This window comes from Puma concolor, chromosome B1, assembly GCF_028749965.1.
Source record: "Puma concolor isolate L17-30 chromosome B1, mPumCon1.1.hap2, whole genome shotgun sequence".
NCBI classification, from domain to species: Eukaryota; Metazoa; Chordata; class Mammalia; order Carnivora; family Felidae; genus Puma; species Puma concolor.
This window is the reverse complement of record NC_141670.1, coordinates 139,623,115-139,642,855: the sequence shown is the minus strand read 5'-3', so window position 1 is coordinate 139,642,855 and position 19,741 is coordinate 139,623,115. Positions and strand designations below refer to the sequence as shown.

Genomic DNA, 19,741 nt, shown 5'->3' with positions numbered 1-19,741 from the left:
GCTGGGAGGAACCTAGCAATAAAAATGGCTGCAGTTTCAAGTTTCCAGGAATTTGAAACCTGAGGCAGTTTGCACTTGGCAAAGCTACACTAACCTTTCTACCTATCCAAATTTGTACAAAATAAATGTCAAATAGCAGTTAATATAAAAAGTATAGTACTTACTGCTATAATCACCATATCCATAGTAGTTGTTGTAACCAGTGTAGTCATATCCTCCATAACCACCGTAACCTTGGCTGTTATATCCATAGTTGCCATAGCCTTGATTCCAATAGTTACTATATCCCTGGTTCCAGTTTTGACTGGGGCCTGCAGCACATTAATAGGTTCACTAAAGTCAGAAGATCAGCAAAGATCTTTACTTCAGGATAATTAAAAAGCAGAAAAGCTTAAGAGTAAACTTAGACTCTAGCTTACCACCACCTCTTCCACGAGCTCTTCCTGCAAATCCTCCTCTAGATCCCCACTGTTGCTGTTGCTGATACTGTTCCTTCGACATGGCTACTTTTATTTCACACTAAAAGAGAAAATGTATGTTATTATACGGACTCACAAAGATACACCAAAATGTATAATAACCAGGAGAGCCAATAATGTCCAAAATACAGAGTTGACTAATTTGATATTTTCCTCAAAGTCAGTTTATCAAACCAATCATCAGTACTTTTAAAGAAATAATCTCCTCTAATGACATCCAAGAAGTTATTTGTTTAATATAGGTTGCTACATTCTACTCGTCGGGCCCTCAAACAGCATCTTTTGGTAAAGCCTAGACAAAAATACACTTAAAAACAAATGTTTTCCTACTGCTTCCCAGTGAAAGCAAAAAAATAGTGATCAATGACTTTGATAAGTAAGAAGCCCATGAGACATCTTTAAAGCACAAGCATGCAAACTGAAGCCTTTCAGAAAGCTAGATGATGAAACCCTCTATAAAAGCTAGTATTCTCTACAAGTAAATGGATGCTTAACTTACTTTACTAAGACCAACATTGTGGTATTTCTTTTCCATTATCTTCTTCACTGGTTCCTCTTCCTTAAAGGTAATAAAGCAGAATCCACGCCTCTTATTGGTCTTGTTGTCCATAGGGAGCTCTATGGATTCCACCTGAGATCAAAAATAAGTTTTAATACCTTAGTTTGCATGTGACTGACAATAAAAGCACAAGTTTAGTGGGGAAAAATGCACAAAAAAACATGTTTGGCCCTCAAATTCTATTCTGCAGTCTCTCTCCCTGTTTATTCTAATCTTTTGAAAGAATTCTTCCAATAAAAATATCCAGTCCACCTAAGTCTTCAAATCTATTTATAAAAATAAGCTTCCCAGGATACTGACATTCGCTACCTCATTCAAGGGTCACATATTCAAATGCCAACCAAGAACAGAAGGCAACAGTCAATTTTAAGAAAAACAGAATAAAGATGACTGCATTTGGGAGAAAATGGGAAGTGGGGAGGACCACATATGACTAACCAAAGGGGGAGGCTACTACTCTCATCTTAGATGGCTGCTGCCCATATAAGAAGGCAATTCCAATGTTGCTTGCTCTTGCAAATATGTAAGAAATGCTACATATCCAGGTATTTGTGGGAAATATCTCAACCTAAATATTAACAAAACATCTTCTGTTTAAAATCAAGCAAAAGAAGTGTCTGCAGGCTGTATCTGGCAGGCAAGGCCACAAACTTCTCATCTTAGCTTTAACCCATTACTTCACAAAAGGAACTTCAGTTTCTCTAAGTCTGTAATTAGACATAAAAATTGCACATGTATGTTTTTAAATTGAGAAGACACTACACCTTATTCTTAAGAATTCATTTCTTTCCTAGTCTCAACTGAACCATTTCCTTCTATTATCTCAGGTAATCCAACCTGGATTTCTTCCTCATGTTTATATTTTTATTTCTTCTACTAATCTGGTAAGTTCCTCAAGGTAAGAACGTCTGTTACATCTTTGCGTACTCTGTACCTTCAATATATGAAAAAAATACAATCATCTAACCTTCAAAGATGTGCTAATGGAAGTATTTACAATATCCTGCTTTCAAAACAAATCACATAATCAGCCCAAACTTCAAAACAACTTTGAAAATATAATGTGACAATTATATTCACATTAATTTTGAAAAAAATTGGGTCAAAACATGATCACATACCTCACCAAAACCACCAAAGTACTCCCTTATTTTCTCTTCAGGTGTATCTGGAGAAAGGCCACCAACAAAAATTTTTTTAACAGGCTCTTTTGTTTTCATGGCTTTGGCCCTTTTAGGATCAATCACCTTCCCATTCAATTTATGTTCTTTCTGATCCATGACCTAGGGAAATTGAAGTTTTTCATTTTAAGTATGTACCTTAATTTAAGTTCAGATTATTAACTTAACTTAATAATTATAGTTAAATAAATATAGCTAATGCCAGGTATATGCTGACTTGCTTATGATTAAAGAAGTCAAACTGTGGTGATGTGACATCAGCTAATATAGAACTGTTCAAACCTAAATGCCAGTTAAGAATGGGGAGGAGGGGAAACATTTAATTACTAGAAAACCAACTCTCCATTAACTGTCAGCAACATCAACGTGATTGCTATTTCCCCTTAGCCCAAGAAATTTCAAAATCTATACTTTTGTGAACTTGTCACAGATCATCCCTTTAATTAGGTGTCTTTAAGTCTCAGTATTCTTAAAGTTAATTTTTTCAATTTAGTAGAGCCTGGCATACAGAAAGTATTCAGTAAACAATTAAAGAGGACTCTTCATAAAATATATTGGTTAAGAACTATAGCTCTAGCTTCATATACTGCAAAAGGGGAAATCACAAATGGGCGAATTAGTGTTATCAAACTATCCACATCTTATATTATTAACTGATCAGAACACATAACACACTACCTTATCTACACTCTCCGACTCTTTAAATAGCACAAAGCCAAAACCCCTTGATCGCCCTGTGATAGGATCTAACTTCAGAGTGCAGTCTACAACTTCACCAAATTTGGAGAAGTAGTCCTTCAGATCTTTCTTTGTAGTGTCCCAGCTAAGGCCTCCTATAAACATTTTCCTGTAAAGACAAAAAGTAATATTAAAATGCTAAAAACAAATAAACTTTTCCACAACAGTAATACCTTTCCCAAACTGCACCAATTTATTGGGCAGTGTATTAAATAATGTCCTTCCTACATAATCATGTATCAAGAACACCCCATTCCAGTTGTTAGGTTTTGCTTATTACTGCTGCTATCTGCCTAATTACAAAAATAGTGAGCAAGCAGCCAATTCTTTTGACTTGCCAAAAAGATAAATGTAATCCCAAAGTAAAAATACTGTACATCTAAGTCTTCCTTAAATTACAGGTTAAGTATTGGTAAAAGCAAAACACAGAATTTTAGCTTCAAATTTCCCTTCCAATCATTAAACTTGTAAAAAGGCTACGTAGTCCCCACTGATGACAGCAACCAGCATATTTCTATGCTGAAGCTCCTTTCTATTTAACAGTAATTCTCTCTCATTAACAAAACTCTTAGCACATAAAATGGAAAATTCTAAGTCTCACAAATTAGGTTTTAAGTTTTTGGATTGCTAAGAGTCTTTAATAAAGACAAAAATAACGTGAACAATTTAGTGAACAAGAATTACCCACTGAAGCACAATCCACTAATCAACTTATATGATTTATTTACAGTAGAACCTCAGTTAACCAGCAATAAAATATTTAAACCTTGAAGATGCTAAAAGTGACAGGTGGTAAGTGGAAACCACCAAAACACTTTAAGACCAAAAATACATACTCAAAAAAATTTTTCTCAGGTGAAGTATTATTTTTATTACAGCAAAATGCCATAATGCTCAGACTTGGCAGCTCTGATTCCTTTGACATCTGCCCCCTTTGCCACCCCCTAGTCTGCCCCAAAGAGCTTACACATACCACCTACCCTTTAAAGAGACAGGACTGGAGATTTTTTAAGGGTAAACTGTCAGAATTTGTTATGTGAAGGCTAAAACTTTTAAGGGAATAAAATCATGCTTGCTCAACAATTTCTCATCTTTGTAGTTGGGGTGAGGATAGGGAAGTGATACTAACTTTTGGCTCCAGGTAGAAATTAAAGCAGGAAACATCTCCATCTTGTGGGCATTTAGGACATTGCCACTAAAGCCAATTCCTGCAACAAGAGGCCAATTGTGTCCCTGGAAGGAGATCTTGTTCAGCTTCTCCCCTAAAGATGCCAGATTAACTGAGGTGTTACTGATCTTACTTTCTCACCATAGACTTGTTTTTAACTTCTTAACAACAAAGTTTAACTTTCAGTGCACAAGAAGACTTTAAGTATATACTTTGTTTCCCATTTCAGATTAAGTTTTCAAACTAGTACATGTATTAATAATGCGAAGCTGGGTCATTTATATGCTTAACTTTTAGGACTTCCTTTAATAAAATCTTCATGCTTGAAGTAACATTAACCCTTTTTATATTTATAATCAAATGAACATAAGAAAACACCCATAATATACAGATAATTTTTAATTATTGCAAATTTCACGGGAAAAAAGTTTTCTCAATACATTTTCTTTCATTAAAATAATGCATCTTTTAAAATCCAATCCTTGTCACTTAAATTTATGCCTTAAACACTTTACTTTTAATTTTAACCTAAAGAACCAGAGCACTTCCTTCAGAGATGAAAGTTCATTAGCAACATTTATCTTTTCAAGGTAGGGACACTGATATATTTTTATAAATGAGAAATAACAAACTATAATGCAATGACCTCTTGCTCAGGTATCAATGGCAATTCTAGAACAGAAACAACTTCAATTTGAAATTTAACTAATGAATTACCACCTTCTGGGATTAAAAAATTTTCCATCAATAATTTAACAATTTGAGATTTCAGCCTGAAGAGAATAAATAAATAACAAAAGCCTTTTTTAAAAAAACTAAAGTTGAGGGGTGCCTGGGTGGCTCAGACAGTTAAGCACCCAACTCTTAATTTCGGCTCAGGTCAGGATCTCAAGTGATAGGGCCCCCTGTCTGCTTGGGATTCTCTCTCCCTCTGGCTCTGCCCCTGTCCCACTCATGCTCAAGTACTCTGCCCCTGTCCCACTCATGCTTAAGTACTCTCTCTCATAATAAATGTTAAAAAATAAAATAAAATAAAATAAAATAAAATAAAATAAAATAAAATAAAATAAAATAAAATAAAATAAAATAAAATAAAATAAAATAAAAGCTAAAGTTGAAAGGCAGGAATATGGTCTCATCTGTTCCTCTGATATTAAGACAGAACTAAGTTTGACTTTAACTTCCAAGGCAAAGTTTACATAAGTGTTCTTGATTTAAAACTATTTAAGGGGCACCTGGGTGGCTCAGTTGGTTAAGCATCAGACTCTTGATTCCAGCTCAGGTCAAGATCTCATGGTGAGATCAACCCCCAAGTTGGGTTCTGTGCTGTTGGCACGGAGCCTGCTTGGGATTCTCGTTTTCTGTGCCTCCTCTGCTTGCATGCTTATGCATGCTCTCTCTCAAAATAAATAAACATACGTTAAAAAAACAAATTTAAAAAATTATAAAAAAAATAAAATTATTTAAGGGGTGCCTGAGTGGCTCACTTAAATGTCCAATTCTTGATTTCAGCTCAGGTCATGATCCCAGGTTCATGGCACAGAGCCCCAAGTCGGGCTTAGTGCAAAACATGAAGCCTGTTTAAGATTCTGTCTCTCTTCCCCTCTGTCCTTCTCCCCAACTCATATTGAGGAAAAAACAAAGAAAAAGAAAAATTATTAAAAAAACAGAAAATTACAAAAAAATAAATTATAACCCTATGAATGAGACTGAGGCATGTTCCATTACTATTCACAAGCCCCAAATGTTTTTCACAGCATAGGAAGTCCGTTTTCTTAAATAGATAAGCATCCTAACCCATCAACTGGCCCAATAAAGAACTCTCTAAAGAAACTTCTCACCTTTAATACAATTGTTAGTTCGGGCTGTTCAATGTGTCTACCTTAAAGCTAAAAGGCCACTTGAAGATGTTGTTTTTCCTCAACAATCAAATCCCAAAATTTTTGGCCAACTATAATTTAAACATATTCCATAGGAGGATTATTTCCCCAAAAACTACAATGAAACACACAGTAAAACTTCAGCTATCCAGCACCTTTAGAGAATGAGCCAAATATTCCACCTTCTTTAAAACACTGCCTGCCTTCCAATTTCTACATTATTTGGGATGAGTATTTTTTCTACAACACACACTTCTGCCTTCTTAAATACAGTAATCATGATTTAACACTGTATGGGTCAGTCACCACTAATTCATATTAAGCTACTGTTAGCATGCCCAAAGGCTCTTCTGAAATGAGAGAACAATTAATACACTAAGTGCATCTCATTTCTTACTTCTTTTAACAAGTTCTATAATTCATTTTTGCCAGATTAATCACCTGTTGCTGTTAAATCCGCCCCCCACCACCACTTTGTAGGGTGGCTAGGTAGCCAGCACTTGAACTTTGCGAATTTTGTGTAAAGTAAAAAAAGTAAACAGTCGCTGAGCCTACGTGACTCTTCTTTGAGACAAATGCATTACCATTTTGGCAGCCCAAAGCACTTTTTTTTTTTCCCTACTCTAACAAGGAAGGCTGCTGCACAACTGATAACCAGACAGGTAAATACACTACAATGAACACAAACTGTTCCAGATGCATTCCATGTTAAATATAGCACATTCATAGGCACACCAGAATAGTACAGTAAGAAAGAGCCGATTATCTTAATTTTGGATAAATGGGAATTATTTCAGCCTCTCAGAACACTAGCATTCTGACAAGCTCTCCCTCAAATTATGAGATGGCAGAAGATACAATTTAAATTCTCTTTTACTTTTCTGTATTTTGCTTAAAGCACACCTACTGTTAGTCCAGATTATCTCTGCTGCCTTGGTTCAAGGCTAAGTTTCAGGTTACTGTCACTCCTACAGAGCTGTGCAAACACTTACAAGGAGATAGACCGAACTTCAGAAAAATCCTAAACAGCCAAGTTAAAATGTCACAAGACTTGTTCAAATAGCAACAAAAATGGGCCCCTAATCCTACAAGTTTAAAATTTGATCCTTAGTTGTAAGTGAATTGACAATCCTAATTAAAACAGGCCTTCAGCTACAGAATGTTAACTCATCATTTAATTTTGTATTCCTATCTATAAATTACTGAGCACCCAAGAGGCAATACAGTATTCAATTTAAAACACCTACTCAATGAGGCACCTGGGTTACTCAATCAGTCAAGCGTCCAGCTCTCAATTTCGGCTCAGGTTATGATTTCATGGTTTGTAAGACTGAGCCAGGCTGAGCTCTGAGCTGGGCTCTAAGCTGGGCTCTGAGCTGACAGCAGACAGCCTGCTTGAGATTCTCTCTCCCTCTCCCTCATACTTTCTCTCTCAAAATAAACTTTAAATAGTAAGTAAACAAGTAAATAAATATAAAAAAACACCAACTCAACAACTGAAAGCTTGCTTTTTACAGATATTGATATTACACCATGTTATAATATTAAATAACAGACATAAAGTTATACAACTCAGTGCAGATGACTCTCCAAATGCTATGGAATGTCATTTAGGAATTTAAGATTGCTTAGCGAGACATCCTCTTCTAGAGTAAGTAAATTTAGAGGTAGTAAGCCAAACCCCCTGAATTTATATACTACCCCCACCACTTACTAAATATATGTATGACCCTCAGGAAAACAAATACCCATGATTGTTTCCACATCTGTAAATGAGAGGACTAAAAGTCTATTTCATGAATCTTCAATAAGGATAAAATGAACAAGTACAGGGGCACCTGGCTGGCTCAGTCCCCACAGCATGCCAATCAACCTTGACCTCAGGGTTATGAGTTCAAGCTCCATGTCGCGTGTAGAGCTTACTTAAAAAGAAAAATAGCATTGGGGCACCTGGGTGGCTCAGTTGGTTAAACATCCAACTTTGGCTCAGGAATCTCAGTTTGTGAGTTTGAGCCCCACGTCAGGCTCTGTGCTGACAGCTCAGAGCATGGAGCCTACTTTTGGATTCTGTGTCTCCCTCTCTCTCTGCCCTCCCCCCACTCATGCTCTCTCTCAAAAATATAAACATTAAAACAAAGCAAAACAAAAAAACTACAAAAGGAAAAATAGTATTAATAAACAAGCAAGTACACTTCAAGGGCACAGAACGTAGTCTGAAACATCCCACGTATTCAATATAAAGTTATTTAAAAGGGGCAGAGCACAATTTAAAATAACTTAATAAAGCAATGTTTTCATTTACTCACAGGCTTAATTTTTTTAAATCTGCATGAGCTATATGAAGTTGCCAACATTAACAGGAAAAGGCCAGAATGAGGTTTCATATAAATGGATCCTAAGATTATTTTCAATATTAAATACTTAAAGTAATCCAGAGATGTTTAAATATCCCATGTAAAAAATACAGACTAGAAATTAGATTGTCTAAAAAACTCAAAATGTAGTTAAAAAATCATCTTGAGGACTTGTCTGTACTCCACATAAACACCAAGTTTAGTAAGGAATTAATTTCAAATTATAAAAGAGGTAATACATATGCAACAGGGCTGATAGAAATATTGATTTAATACGGTTTTTCACACCCAAAAAAACATTCTCTGTACTGAGATCACTAGGTTTAACACTCCAAAGTCAATAGTTACTTTATTTAAAGTCCTTCTCCTAAGAAGTTGAAACACCTTTTTCAAGGTAAAATGATAAACACCATTACACTCTCAATTTTGAAATAGGGTCAAAAAAAATATTCTGTAATTTTCAAACACTTCCTAACAACTCCTGTATGTGGTTTCATAACAAGTTCTGACAGTTTAAAAAACACAACAGAAATGTCAAGTACATAACATGACTGGCCAATCACTGTCACCTTTCAGAATATTACTCAAGTAAGCCACCAATTCTTATTTATATTTTCTAGTGTGTTATCATTAAAATTATTCATTTAAAATCCTAAAATGACAAAATATAATGAAATCCCACCAACATGAGTAAAATCAGTATTTTTTCCTTAGAAAGTATACATTTAAAGTTAAGTAACTAGTTACCTATAACGGGGGGCAGGGGTTACTTTTTACAACCAGATGACACCATATGGTAGGGTAATCATTTTACAATTTGTATAAAAAATACCTTTGGAAACAGACTGACAAACTTTTAATAAGTCAGTAAAGATTAACTCCTCTAGCCTAGTATATGAAGTCTCAGTGCTACTTCATCCTTTAGAATGAACTTCTATGACTAAAAAAGATAATTAAGTTGAAAACATAACTAATAAAATGACAGTTTTTAAATGTTCAACCCAAAAATCTCCCCTTTTTCCTTTCATTCCAAGGAAAGAATGACTTCCTGTAATTTTGCTTTTAAAATAATCTCTCGATCAGCTTTAAAAGGTAAACTCCCATCTACCTGAAGGTTAAGGAATGGGGTTTCCTTAACCTAGAGGTTAAAGTTCTGGTTAACTGAGATTACTACACACTCACAATTCTGTAGTTTTCCATTGGAAATCAATTTAGACATCAACACTGAACTCAGAAAATGATTTTTGCCTTTCTTGATGAAATTTTAAGACTCTTGCAATGCTTTAAAATCACATTACTTTTTAACAGTAGAAAAGAAAAATTATAGAAGATTGCTTCCATGACAATGCCTATTGGTTGCTTTTTGAGTATATTTGCTAGTAATTTTTCATTTGTGTTTCTTACAAGACTAAAGGGGGAGAGGGAGAATTTCCTAGCTTGAACTGTGTGGTATCTCAAATCCAGATAAGCAGGAGTTTACAAGACATGACCAATACTTAAACTATCACCTTGATTATTGGCCAAACACTACCAGTAATAAAGTCTCCCCACCCCCAAATAGTCTTGAACATCTAGCTCCAATATACAATTTAATACTCCAGAAACTAAAACATGCTTACCTTTACTCCACAGGAGTAAATCACTGGCAGTATCAACTATTAAGGCACCGGATAAACACACACAAGCTATGAAAGCAGGCTATGTGGTCAATCTTCCTGTGATGAGCATTGTTTCCAACACATAGATCAGCAAACCAAGTAACAAACAGGTTATATTACCTGAAACCACACTGTTTGAAGTGAAGTAACAGAAAAAGATCCCACGCTTCCAGCATCCAGTTCAGTGCCCTATCTACTAAAATGTTGAAGCAGAACTAAAGTCAAATAAAACTTGAACTAACAGAGTTATATTTCATTCCATTTGTCAATCTGCACACATACTTGAAGTGCACAGCTTTGAGTGGAATAGGAAAAAAGTTATTATTCTACTCCTTTTAAAATGCTTTCAAGCATAACACATTATCACCTGAAGACTAAAACTAATTCTCCATATTGGACATAAACCACAAATCCCAATAGTGGATTCAAAACTTTCTTATATTAGAGCAGCCTTACAGGGAACAGAAGAGCCAGACAATATTAAAAATACACAGTAAAGGGGCGCCTGGGTGGCTTAGTCGGTTGAGCATCCACTCTTAACAGCGGCTCAGGTCATGAGCTCGCAGTTGCAAGATCGTGAGATGGGGGCCTGCTTGGGATTCTCTGCCCTTCCTCCACTCACACGCTCTTTCACTCACTCTCAAACAGAAAACAGTAAAAAAAAAAAAAAAAAAATACACAGTAAATATACTTATAGAAGAGATCACATGATTTGAGGGAAAAACCCAGGCCTAAGGCCAAGTATTTATCTCAAAAGGCAGCACTGAAAATCCTCAATGATTTTCTCTAATTCCAAACCCTAAAGGTCAGTGGATTTTTAGTATTTTCCATATTAAAGATTTTGAAATGAAAAGAATTTAATACTCCTCCTTTACATGTTCACCATCTTGAGACTTGGGAGCATTAATTTCTGCAATTTTAACACTAGAAACTTATCAAAGGTCCCAAAGAACACTAAAATTCAGACGATCTACTCAGGGTCTCAACTTTTACAGTAAACCCAAATTGACTGAATTAAAGGCCAGTAAATTAGGTATGAGATTGCTCTAAAAGTGTTTTAGAAAGCGACGTTCAGAATGCCCCAAAAGCAATAGGGTATAGATAATAATCTCAAATATTTAAAACAAAAACATGTATGACCATTTCTTAAAAATCAGACAGCAGTCAACCGACAGTAAAATTCACAAAATTCCCAAACAAAAAAATCACACTTTAGTTTATATGCTAATGGTTATAGGACTAGATCTACTGCCCTGTTAGAAAAGTACTGCTGTATTTTGGCTGATAACCGAATGGAACTATTTTTGCTTTCTGTCCAGTCCAATGCGGGCAAGTCAATGTACCTACCTTATAAAACTGTCTGAAAGCTAACAAAGTATTATAGTTTCCCACTGATCTTGAAACAAACTCTCCTCCAGTAGCTTACTATATGACGTGTATATTTTGACCAACACAAAATTGTTACCTACTCTAAAAGAACTGAAGCCCAGTAAAGAACATGAGCCCACACCAAAATGGGAAATTCCAGTGCAATTGCTTAAAAGTAAAAACAAGGAATGTTGAGTTGGAAAGATAAAAATACGGTGAACTGAGAAAAGCATTTTATTACAGAAATAATTACTTTAAAGGTCTTAAGTGTGGAAACATCCACAAGAAGTGTAACAGGCATGCCCTCCTAAGAACAACTGTTTATTCTTATACTCAACATTAAAAAAAAAAAAAAACTTTGGGGTATCTGGGTGGCTTAGTTAAGTGTATGACTCTTGAATTTGGCTCAGATCATGGTCTCACTGTGGGATCAAGCCCCACGTGGGGCTCCACGCTGACAGGACAGAGCCTGCTCAGAGCCTGCTTGGGATTCTCTCTCCCCCTCTCTGCTCATCCCCCCACTCATGCTCTCTCAAAATTAAAACTTTAAAAAAACAAACTTTAAGTCCACAACAAACTCGTTTTTTAAATATTTTTAGGATTGAAATGTAATCACTTTATTCAAGTTAAAATTATAAAAACTAATGCAAACCAAATGTGTTTAAGAAACTAAATTCAGATGATTTTATATCTAGTAGACCCAGTCTTATCCTCACTCCTCAGACTACTATGAAACTGCTGCACGATATCCCTCAAACTGGGAGACAGAAAGGAACAGAGAGTGGGCAAGTACACAAACCAAAAAGAAAACAATAGTATCTGAAACAGGATGAGGCTGGCTGATCAGGCAGTAACTTTAAAAAGTCAAACACTAAACTCTAAAACAAAGATTATTTGTTAAATGTAAACTTGCTTAACTTAGAATGCAACTCTGTTAAATCCTACTTGCAGAAAATTAAAAGAGGTCATAATCTAAAACTTTCACTATCAATATTTAATTGTCCATTTTTCCTTAAGAGGTTGTTCAAAAAACTTGTGAAGTTACATTATTGGGTAGCAGGGCAAGAATAATTCTTACAAGAATCGTAACAATGATCTCAGACCTAAGTTTATGGTCCTTTCTAATCACTGAACTGCTTATGTAAGATTTAAAATATGTAATAGAGTAAAAAAGTCAAGAGTAACAGTTTAATCTTACTTAATTTGACACAATTAACAGTGAAAATGAACAATCACAGTGCCAAGTGGATTATTTTCATCAAAAGTGTCTTATTTTGTATGTCAAACTAACCCCAGTCTTTTTACTTTTCCCTTTTGCCTATTTCCAGTCTGCTTTATCTGCAATGTAAAACTGGACAGATTTCAGTAGATGAGAATATAGTAGTAAGTAAAGCTCGTGTAAAATTTAAATGTTATCCCAATTGGATTCTTCAAATAGAATGTAGTTTGTACAGCTCTAAGTCAACTATCTACAAATTACTGGTCCTCTAAACTCCAGTGGTAGTGGATACAAACTCCTGGAAAACTCAAATATAATCAATCCTAAAAGCAGAAAGATGGACATTTAGGGGAAACGAGGGATAAAAAGAACAATAATCTACCAGCCTTCCAAGAAAAAGTCATGCAATTTCAGCTACATGTGAACCAACCAACTGTAATTAACATTCCAACCAAATCACACTGAAAATAAAAAATCTCGTAAGAGCTGAATGTAGTGAAAAGCCACATCAGCCCGCCTCTGATTAGTACATATCCAATCGTTATTCAAGTTCTACTTACAAATATGGCTGGAGATAAATAAATAAATTTTTGCACAATACATACACACGCTACTTTAAAAATTGTTTTACTTTTCACATATCCAAAATATTTCAGTAAAACATGCAAGACATTTTAAACACACAAGATTTTGTATCAAGTAACCTTCCCATTTAACATTAAACTTAGACATCCAACAAAAATATCTGTCCTAAAAAAAGAAATCAAATTTAAAATTACTGTACTATATTTTCTTGTTCAAATATAAAAATATTACTAATTATATTAAGTTTTATTTAACCAAACCACAATTACATGCATTACCACAGACCAAAAACCATGTAATGGCATTAATTTTGCCCAAAGATCACACACGATGCCTAAAAAGGTTTTATATCCCAGGCACAAGATATCCTACTGTACTATGTCTAGAATTTCCTGGGGATCAATGGGCAACTAACCAATACACAGCCTCTGCATGTTATGACTACTGAAACCTTTATAATACAGAAATAAAATTTAAAAGTTTTACCATTCTTCCCGCTGTGCCGTCGCTGCTTCAGAGTGTCGTGGGGAGGAGTTTGAATGGCTAGGGAATTAACAACCGGTACAGCAACCAATCAAAATTCTAGTTTTAGTTTTTGACATTGTTAGGGCTAAAAACTTTAATTCATTTACACTTCAGTTCAACAGTAGGAAACTACAAAGGCAGCTGCTTTGTGATTTGAAAAATCAGGGCTAAAGCCTGCCCCAAACAGCACGTTATACAATTAATCATTTTGGTGCCTCTGTCCAAAGAACAGAATTCAGAAATAAAAACCAAAATGTTAAAGGTTTAAGTTTCCAAATATTTAACATATTCCTTTCTTAAACCATATGCAATTCAAAATTAACTAAGAAAAGCTAGTTTCCCATCCCACCTCCATTCTCCCAAAGCCAGCACAATCAGCCTGACAAGTCTGCCTAGGCTGAGATTATTAAACTCGACATTCTAAGGTGCTTCTCTTTCCCACCCTCCAAATCTAGTGTTCTTTCCCAAAAAAGGAAATCATGTTTTCTAATACTGATCAAAACGACATCTTACTGCTTTTACTTTCCACACCGTTCTCCTTGTTATAGTGAAGGAAAAAAAAAAACAAAACAGAATGACACACATAACCCATTACAAAAAGGAATGGAAGCGTTAACCCAAGAACAGCGGTCGGTAACGGGAGTAAGAAAACCTAACCAAGAACCCCGATTTAGTCCCTCCTGCTAACTCCTGTATTATGCTTCCGCTCCCAAATGCTGCACTCTAGTAGATCAAATGCAGCTTTACATAGTATATACAACTTATTCCGAATGGAGGGAGGCAAGTCAGTACTTAAACCTGCAAAAAAAAAAAAAATCATGCCACAGCACAATAAAGAGTTCATTTTTATGAAAGAAGGCTGGTAGGCCTCCTTTAACAGTGGGTAAGAGAGCGGGAAGGAGAAATCAAGAGAGACCAAAAAAGGATCCTGGCCACGGGGATGGGGTTAAAAAAAAAAAAAATGGAAACTGCACATGAAAAGTAAGGTTACGATCAGTAAGAACAGTTAGGGAATCCAATAGCTGAGGGCGCGAAAAGGGTGCGCGGTTAGAATAACTCCGCGGGGTGGGGGAAGGGCAGCCAGCTAGCCGAGCTAGAAAGAGCTCCAGTCAAGTGCAGGCCCCGCCGGCAAGGAACTTAACCAAAGCCCATAAAGCAAAAGCCAACGTACCAACAAGCGATTCAGGGAATCTCACCAGGCCCAATATGTTCCGTAGGCTGAAAAGTAGGGCCTATGTACTCAAGCTGTAGTTCCATAACGTATTGTGGAAAATCGAAGAGACTGAAACCAAACTTATCCAAAATACTAAGAAAACATTCGGCCTGAAGCCGAGGCGGGAGGAGCTGAGTGGGCAGCTTACACGTTCCCCAAAGCATGCGCTTATAAACGAATCGCAACGTCTGGGGATGCTAAAGTGGACGCACCAAATAAACCTTAGATCCCGGCATAAAAGCTTCCGAGTCTACCTTTATGGTTGGGACTTTATAAAACAAGGAAGAAATGGGACAGTGGGGCAAGAAAAAAGGTACCCCTCGACAGGCGGGAAAAAATCCTGGCGGCTAAATCAGTGGGAGGAGACCCAAGGCGAGGGAGGGAAGGAGGGCGGGCCAGGGAGCAGCATGGTGACGGCTAAAGGTGGAAACGTGTGTGATGGGGGAGGGGGCGATAAGCAGGCAGGGGGAGAAGGAAACGAAAGCCCCGGGGAACCCAGCATAGAGAAGAGAACTGTGCAAGAAGACTGCACGGAGGGCTGGAGGGCGGGCAGAGAGCGGGAACGAGGCCTAATGGCGGGGGGATAAGGAGGGGGAGGGGGACTAGTTGGGCCTGACTATCCCGGGTCGCCCCTTACTCACCCTTCATCCTCCTCGTTCTTACTGGCATCGATCTTCGCCCCTTCCGACTCGGCGCTGCCCCCTTCGGTGCCTCCAGCCGCGGTTCCGCCCCCGGTCCCGGCTCCACTTCCCGCCGCCGCCGCTGCCCCCTGCGCCGCCGCCACCATGGCTCCCTCTTGCTCGCCTGCCGAGCCGCCTACCGCCGCCGTTGCCGCCGCCGCCGCCCCGTCCCCGCCGAACTGCTCCTCCGACATAGTGCTTACTGCCTCCGCCGCCGCCGAGACTACACCCGCCGCTGCCGCGAACCGAAACTAGCAGCAAAGTAAACCCCGCCGCTGCCGCGCGCCCGCTCTACCGCGCGAGGCACACAACAAGACAGAGAAGGCGCGCGCGGCTGCAAAGGCTCCTGCGCCTCTCCCTGGCCTGCCCCCCTCGCCTCCCACACTCGCGCAGCGCGCACTCCCGCTCTCTCTAGCTGCACTAAAAAAGAATAAGCAGCAGCGGCGGCCGCTCTTGCCTCCTCCTCGCTTTAATGGCGCCGCCGCGGACCACCTAAAATGGCCGACGGAAGAACGGCGCGTCCCGGTCACGTGACGCGAGAGCGCGCCCTTTGCGCCTCCCCGCCCCCTCTACCGCTAGCTTTTTTTCCTCTTCCTTTTCGGTCCCGCCCTCTCGTTCCCTTTTATACCTTCCCCTCACGCGCCGCGCCGCACAGCTTGGGGCCTTTAAAAGGAACCGGAAGTTGCGTTCCATAAGACCGCCGCGCGGGGACCATCGAGAACAAGGAACGCTGTTTCGAAGACGCAGCTAGAGGGGCCCGCTCCCTCGCCCCCGCCCTTGCAAGGGTTCCTGGAGTCGGCCCACCCACCCCCCCAGCTGCGAGCCGGAGTCGCGGCGTCGGGGTGGGGTGTGGCAGCACTTCCCTGTAGGCGACTGTGCCCCGAGCGCCTGTGGCGTAGGGGTGGGTGGGAGGGGAGGCGCACACCCGGCGGCTCCTGTCTCGTAGTGCCTAGCTGGAGGAAGGAGGCTACCTTGAGCTGGTGGCCCCGTGACTCTGGCTCTGTCCACCGCGGCACCTGGAGACGCTCGCCGTGCGCCAAGCGGCGGGTGTGCACGGACTGCCGCAGCTCCTCCGCCAGCGGTAGTTGCCCGCGACCGGGTGACATTGAGGTTTCCCCGGCTGCCGCCGCTGAGCTTCCCGACCTCAGGCGGGCCGGCTGAAGCCGCTGAGGATTAGGGCTCCTTTTTCTTTTAAGTTTACTTTACAAGTAAGATTTTTGCTTGCCTGTTTTTCTCCTGAAATTTTTCGTCAAAAGAAGCAGGTAACTGGCATATTTCAAAGATCAGGGATTGTTTTGCTCGATTTATTTGAAGATCCTAAAAGCTCAATTCTTTGAAAAATACGGAATTAGGAAGTGTGTGAGGTCAACCAGCGGTTCATTTCATTTAATGTTTTTTTAGTCCTTATACTAATTAGAATATATAAATGCTGTGAGTCTTTACAAGGTTTCTGAGCTTCTTGTCTTGTGAGATCTGGTTTTTAAAAGAACCGCTAAGCGTTTCTTGCAGGATAACAGTAAAGTTCTTTAATAGACCTATTAAAAATCCCAGATGTGGTGGCTGGAAACTAGCTTATTTGGGCTTTCAGATTTGCAGCTTCCTCGATACAACTAGAAGAAAATTAAGTTTTTAGGTACTTCTTTAGTCAACAGTAATTATTTGCCGATTTCGTATGTGCCCAGGCTCTGGAGAGACAGAGTAGTGTAAAATACAGTAAAGAACTCTGAAAACATAAGTATTTTTTCCACTATGTAATTAAATAAATGTGTATTAATTGGACACTACCCAAAAATCTCAAGATGTTTAAAAATACCTATTTTTTGTTATTAAGCTAGCCGAATTTACAGAATAATTAAAATTCAAAAATACAGATGAAATTCTGAAAATGTCTTAAAAATACAATCTTGGGGTGCTTGGGTGGTTCAGCTGGTTGAGCTTCTGACTCTTGGTTTCAGCTCAGGTAATGAGCACAAGGTTGGTAGGATTGAGCCCTGGGTGAGGCTCTGCACTCACAGCAGGGAACTGGCTTAAGAGTTTCTCTTCTCTCTCTCCCTCCTTCCCTCCCCCTCACATGCACACTCTCTCCTCTCTCTCTCTCTCTCTGAAAATAAATAAGCTATATACTCCTATATTCTCTTTTTGTTGTTGTTGTTTTAATGTTTATTCATTTTTGAGACCCCGCATGAGCAGGGGTAGTGGCAGAGAGAGAGGAATTCACAGAATCGGAAGCAGGCTCCAGGCTCCAAGCTGTCAGCACAGAGCCCACCACAGGGCTCGAACTGGAACTCACGTACCTCAAGATCATGACCTGAGCCAAAGTCTGAGGCTTAACTGACTGAGCCACCCAGGCACCCCTATATTTTATTTATATATATACGTAACTGTATTAAGCAAATCATACACAGGCGATATAAAGAACGTATCTTAGATCAAGTGGTAGTGACTTCAGGTATGTCTCCACTTGTCAAAATAATAATAGCCTAGGAGAAAGTGGGTATTGAGCTCAAACCAAATACTTAAATTTAGAGACAACTAGGAGGTCTCTGGATATTTTCTGTCTTCAAGAGTATTTTGATTTTTTTTTTTGTTTGTTTGTTTTTTTAAAAATAGCTCAAGCAAGGGAGAGGGGCAGAGGGAGAGAAAAATCTCAAGCAGGCCCCATGCTCAGCATGGAGCCTGATGGAGGGCTCAATCTCAAGACCCTGGGACCTGAGCTGGGATCAAGAGTTGGATGCTCAACTGACTGGGCCACCCAGGCACCCCAGAAGATTCTTTGGCTTTTTTTTTTTTTTCCTCAACTTTTTTTATTTATTTTTGGGACAGAGAGAGACAGAGCATGAACGGGGGAGGGGCAGAGAGAGAGGGAGACACAGAATCGGAAACAGGCTCCAGGCTCCGAGCCATCAGCCCAGAGCCCGACGCGGGGCTCACTCACGGACCGCGAGATCGTGACCTGGCTGAAGTCGGACGCTTAACCGACTGCGCCACCCAGGCGCCCCGATTCTTTGGCTTTTAAGACAGCTTTAGACATGCCCACCTTTTAGTAATAAGACTTTTCCAAAAAGGTTCATTTTAATTCACAAGTAGTCCAGTAGCTTCTGGACTTCCTGGAAATTGTATTGAAAATTCCAGAAAACCTAGGAGTGATTTTAAAGCTAATACCTTTACCATATGCTATGTAAGTCTGGATAATGCCATATCAGTTATGTCCCTACTTACTATGGCCCAGATCTCTCTATTCTGTGCTCCTTCATTCACCTACATTCCTCTTAGAACTCATTTTACTTCATCCTTTGTTCTTTTCACGTTCTTCATCTGCCTAGTAAACTTCTATTCCTATTTTTAAAACCCAGTCAAATGTTACTACTTCTGTGAAACCTTCCCAGACTCCCTGAGGCAGATTTAATCAGCCAGTCCCACAGCCTTTTAGCCTTACTTAAGGTCTTCTAAATATGCAATTGTACTAGACCATGAGTTCCACGAGAGCAAAGATAATGTGTTTGGTGTATCCTCCCTACCTACACATACACACACACACACATAACAGACTCAGTTGCTAGTAGAATTACTGAATGACAAAATACTGGATTATTTCCAACTAGCTAGGTTCAGAGCCTCTTAGGCAAACTAAGTGTGCTTGCAGTGACTTAAAAGTCTTCTCTGCCCACCATCCCACTTCATCTCAGGCATAAAACCACTTGCTGATGCATGAAATTCCTTAAAAAGGAAAAATACAAACTCACTCCACAACACAAGAATGTAGTGTTTAAGAAGCTAAAGACTGTAGGGGTGCTTGGGTTGCTCAGTTGGCTAAGCGTACAACTCTATTTTTTTTATGTTTGTTTATTTTTGAGAGAGTGCACGCTTGCAAGCAGAGGAGGGGTAGAAAGAAAGGGAGACCAAAGATCCGAAGAAGGCTCTACACTGAGAGCGGAGAGCCCGATGTGGGGTTTAAACTGTGAGATCATGGGGTGCCTGGGTGGCTCAGTTGGTTGGGCATCTGACTTCAGCTCAGATCATGATCTCATGGTTTGTGAGTTCAAGCCCCACATCAGGCTCTGTGCTGACAGCTCAGAGCCTACTTGAGATTCTCTCTCTCTCTCTCTCTCTCTCTCTCTCTCTCTCTCTCTCTCT

At 39.1% G+C, this 19,741-nt stretch overlaps 1 protein-coding gene across 6 annotated transcripts in view; it reads right to left on the bottom strand.

Annotated features, from left to right (window-relative positions):
- HNRNPD (heterogeneous nuclear ribonucleoprotein D) overlaps window positions 1-16,122 on the bottom strand; it is an 18,678-nt gene extending 2,556 nt beyond the window's left edge. For 2 of the 6 annotated variants that reach the window (XR_015250373.1, XM_086704753.1), the window contains exons 1-7: window positions 15,569-16,122; window positions 13,676-13,732; window positions 2,898-3,066; window positions 2,160-2,321; window positions 979-1,110; window positions 420-519; window positions 165-311 (exon numbers count right to left, since the gene is read on the bottom strand). Coding sequence is in view for 4 of the 6 variants with exons in the window: in XM_086704753.1 (XP_086560879.1) it covers window positions 165-311; window positions 420-519; window positions 979-1,110; window positions 2,160-2,321; window positions 2,898-3,066; window positions 13,676-13,732; window positions 15,569-15,801 (1,000 nt within the window). In the remaining 2 variants the exon portion in view is untranslated. The remainder of the gene's footprint in view (window positions 1-164; window positions 312-419; window positions 520-978; window positions 1,111-2,159; window positions 2,322-2,897; window positions 3,067-13,675; window positions 13,733-15,568) is intronic. The other 4 variants (XR_015250374.1, XM_086704754.1, XM_086704755.1 and 1 more) reach the window with 4 other exon arrangements.
- Between the last annotated feature and the right edge of the window lie 3,619 nt (window positions 16,123-19,741).